Source organism: Sphaeramia orbicularis, chromosome 8 (genome assembly GCF_902148855.1).
Source record: "Sphaeramia orbicularis chromosome 8, fSphaOr1.1, whole genome shotgun sequence".
In the NCBI taxonomy this organism is placed as follows: domain Eukaryota; kingdom Metazoa; phylum Chordata; class Actinopteri; order Kurtiformes; family Apogonidae; genus Sphaeramia; species Sphaeramia orbicularis.
Window position 1 is genome coordinate 43097933 of NC_043964.1, and position 4328 is coordinate 43102260.

The 4328-nt window shown below is 43.8% G+C and overlaps 1 protein-coding gene across 1 annotated transcript; it reads left to right on the forward strand.

Annotated features, from left to right (window-relative positions):
* Window positions 1-2227: 2227 nt before the first annotated feature.
* LOC115423601 (pleckstrin homology domain-containing family F member 2-like) lies at window positions 2228-4114 on the forward strand. Its single transcript, XM_030140484.1, has 2 exons — window positions 2228-2535; window positions 3216-4114. Exons 1-2 carry the CDS (start codon window positions 2277-2279, stop codon window positions 3806-3808), a joined length of 852 nt encoding a protein of 283 aa, XP_029996344.1. The 5' UTR covers window positions 2228-2276; the 3' UTR covers window positions 3809-4114.
* Window positions 4115-4328: the final 214 nt, after the last annotated feature.

Below are 4328 nucleotides of genomic sequence, written 5' to 3' on the forward strand. Positions count from 1 at the left end.
CTGCACATTCTGTCAGGATGGAAGGTGGCATTGAACCAGGGACACTTTAGATGGTGCCATGACCAAGTGCTAGCCAGGTTGGCAGAGCTCCTGGAAGGATGCAGGGTGTCGGCAAACTGCACCCAGGAAAGAACAAGGCCTCCACTAGCTGTCATTGTCAAGCCAAGTGAGATGCGCAAAGCACCCACACAGGAACCCACCATCCTGAGACCAGGGAAGGAGTGACAAATGCTGACAGATCTAAGAAGACAGCTAGTGTTTCCAAGAGAGATCACAGCAACTACCCTCAGGCCAGACATCATCATGTGGTCTGCAGTGGAGAGAGCAGTCCACATGATTGAACTCACCATCCCTTGGGAAGAGGGCATGGCAGCAGCCCACAAGAGGAAACACCTCAAGTATTCTGAGCTGGTGGCGGAGTGCCAGGAGGCTGGCTGGAGAGCCAGGGTATACCCCGTGGAAGTGGGAAGCAGGGGTTTTGTTGGCAAGGCAGCAGTCCATCTACTCCGCAGTGCTGGGTTGACGGGGTCAAGCTTGCAGAAAGCGGTGAAAGAGTTGGGAGAAGAGGCCGAGAAGGCGAGCTACTGGCTGTGGCTTCGGAGGAAGGAGAGTGGATGGGGACTAGCACCCCAATAAGGTCGCAGGGAGTGGTGGGGAGACGTCCCCATACGCCACTGCCCCCCCGCCGGGAGATGTACTGGTGTAGGCAGTGAAACATCCGTGAACGGCGGCCTCCAGCTGATGACCCTGCGGCTGCCCACATCTGCACTGGAGGAGGTGCGACAGGCTGGAAGGCCAAAGCAGGGACCAACATCTGACCTGTGTGATGATATGTGAATTTATTTCTCCACTGGAGAAAGAGCATAACATCAAATTTTGTTTTGCTGGCATCCTGCATTGTCGATACTGCAGAATATCTTTTTCGCTGCATGTCAGTGAATACCTTGTTATTAGCAGAACGTTTGCATTTCGTACCTCTAGCTACTGTTTAACCAGTCTTTGTGGACTGGCATGAAATTACATCCACGCAATCTGTCACAAAAATAAGTGTGTCAGATAAAAATGGTGTAGAAAATCCATTTGACAAACAATTGGGACACATAGTTTATATACTTAATGGCATTAGTCACATTATTCTCTCTTATTCTCTCTTTAACCCCAGCTTGTCAAGGCAGACGGCCATCCTTCAGGAGTCTGGGTCTGCTCGAGGTTTCTGCCTGTTAAAGGGAAGTTTTTCCTCACCACTGTCTCCAGTCACAAGTGTTTGCTCCTGGAGGATTCTGTTGGGTTTCTGTAAATTGGCTTAGAGTCTGGTTCTAACCAACTCTATATGTAAAGTGTCATGAGACAACTTTTGTTATGATTTGGTGCTATATAAATAAAATTTTATTTGAAATTTGCTTTGATTTTGTTACTGTTAAATCTAATTTTCTATGTGTTTTGACATTCACAAAGTAGAACATAGATCAGTCTTGCCCTGTTCCAGTTCAACCACACCTCCAAAGCCGGTCCGGTCACAGTCATTTTATCTGCTTCGGGGAAGGTAGAGGTAGTTGACATGATGATGGAGCGTGTTTCCTTAACCCAAACATTGGCTTGAGTCCATGTGGGAATGTTTCTATTTTCTTTTTCATACACACCCTGTTCACCTTGTTATGAGGTTTTGTTTTGTACCTACTGATGCTCACGACAATGTGCCAGTAATTGATCAATTTATCAATTAAATAGTACAATAAATTAAAAATGAACTTAATTCTCATTTCTGGCTGTACAGGGAATGTTACACTATGAAAGTAATATATTAGAAGTGCTATTTATACAAAGTGTTAGCGTCAAAACTCTTGTCCCAAGTTCAAAAACTTGATTACTTATACATTGCAGCTTGTTTTCACAGAGGCATTAACATAACAACATCATTTACTGTTGTATTTGGTTAAAATGTATGATATTGTAAGTGCAAAGAAGTATAATGCAAACAGTAAAGTTCTGTAATATGAGCTGCAACTTGTGTCAATTATTTGCAAGTGATTCCAACTGTACTAAGTGCATGTTCATAGGTCTAACCCAGGTACCATGTTATTATTTGCTCTAAACTCTAAAAATAACTAAACATAGATAGGTGTGCTCCAGGGCACCTCATAGTTTCTTCCTCCTCTGTCTCTCTTCCTTGTTGGACAAGTGCCAGTTTGGAAAGTCCCCTTGTGTTTTCATCAACACAGCCTCTTAAATGCGCTGCCGCAACTCCTCTTCGTTCAGAGGTGGAATGAAACCAGCGCATGTATCAGACCATCATGGACTATCTAACATTCACTAAGGAGAACCGTGAGCGGATCCTGGCTGTGGAGAACTCATTCAGCCCAGGGGGGACTGCCTTGGCCAAACCTGGTCGGATCCTGGTGGGAGAGGGCCGTCTACTGAAGCAGGGCCGCAAGAAACCCCAGCTGAAAGCCTTCTTCCTCTTCAGTGATGTGTTGGTTTACGGCAGCGTCCTCCTGTGTGGCCGCTGGCACAGAAAACAGAGGGTTATACCTTTAGGTGAGCAGCTCATCCCTCACTTCTACTGTAGCAGGAAAAAAACATGAAATATCATTTAATAATAATAATGGACTGGATTTCTATAGTGCTATTCAGGACATCCAAAGCGCTTTACATTATTGATCCAATATTCATTTGCTCTCACATTCACACTCTGGTGGTGGTTAACTACATTTGGTGCCTCAGCTGCCCTGAAGTGTGGCTGCCATTCCATGCCAAATGGCTCCACCAAACATTTACACCAGTGTGAGTGACACTGGGCACTAGGTGGGTGAAGTGTATTGCCCAAGGACACTACGGCACATGACTAGGTCAGGCAGGGATTTGATTTGATTTGATTTGATTTTAGTTTAGTTTAGTTTAGTTTAGTAATGTTAAACCTCATCCACTGGGACATGACAACCCATGTTAGGGTTAGGATTAGGACTGCATTTGAGCCAAGTTTTAACTAAAGTACCAATAACTGTAGTTTCTCTTATTCTTTAGTTACAAGTTAAGCAAAGAAACTAGAAGACAGTTCCTTCTAAATGAAGTTTAATACATGCATATTGAGTTTACGTTTCTTCTTTTATAATGAACAACATGGTTCCAGGAAAATTTTCATGTTAAATGGTTGAACTGTGACCAAACGAGAGTATTTAGTTCCTTATCAACCTGCCATATTCTGTTTTTCTTTCCAGAGGACATCCTGCTGGAGGACATGGAGGATGGTGTGAGACTGACAAACCAATGGCTGATCCGTACACCCCGCAAGTCCTTCTTTGTGTCTGCTCCTACTCAGGAGGAGAAGCAGGCCTGGATGCAGCACATTGAAGACTGCCGGTCCAACCTGCGACCGGGTCCATTTCAGGGAGATGGTCCCAAACCGGTGTCTCACTTTGCTGTTTCCTGGATCCCAGACAAAGTCTCTTCTCTATGCATGCGCTGTACTAAGACGTTCACAGTCACCAAGCGGCGGCACCACTGCAGGCAATGTGGCTTTATTGTCTGTAACGCATGTTCCAAGGACAGAACACAGATCAGTCACATTAACACCAAAAAGAAACTGAGAGTCTGCTCCTACTGCTACTCCATGAAAAATGAAGAGAATGAAGTTGTGACGCGTCAGAGGGGGGGCAGCACTGACACCAAATCTTCAGAGGAAGATGACCTGGCTCTGTCCAGTGATGAAGAGGAGATGGACGAGACGATGATGGATAACACCCCAAGCAAGTGGCTCGACTCTCACTCTGGCACCTGGGGCCAGATGGGCACCTATGTCAGTGTAAAATAAACCAATATAATAATATGACACTGATCAGGTTCACCATCATCCATCATTTTGGTCAATTTTGAACTTTACTCTTGAAGGACTTTTACTATTATATTTATATGGCCAGGAATGACACAAAGTAGTAACAGCTGATAGTAGTCCATGTAAACTTTTGCCTATAAAGTTGTAACGCATTCTTACCTCTTTAATCTTGATTGTGACACTGTTGAATGTATCAGAGAAAAAAAAAAAAAAACTGAACACACTTTAAATGCTTTTAAACTTTTCACAGTGGTTGTGGATTATAATCAATAAATCACTTACAAAGCAGGAAAAATGGTGTTGAGCGCTTCTTTTTTGGCAAATGCCTTGTACTGTTATTACTTTATTGCACCAGTGACAAAGAAGCAAAGCTGTTTCATTTGAATAAAGTCAGTGTTGTCAGTTCACACTTGGTATTGTCAACTGGAATAACCGGTACATTCTTCAGATGTATGTCTATCTCTACTATGAGAACAACCACAGTTTCCCATGTAAAATG

Coding starts and splice junctions, on each gene's coding strand:
- LOC115423601 (XM_030140484.1), top strand. CDS start 2,277: ATGTATCAGACCATCATGGACTATCTAACATTCACTAAGGAGAACCGT. Junction 2,536..3,215: donor ACAGAGGGTTATACCTTTAG/GTGAGCAGCTCA, acceptor TTTTCTTTCCAG/AGGACATCCTGCTGGAGGAC.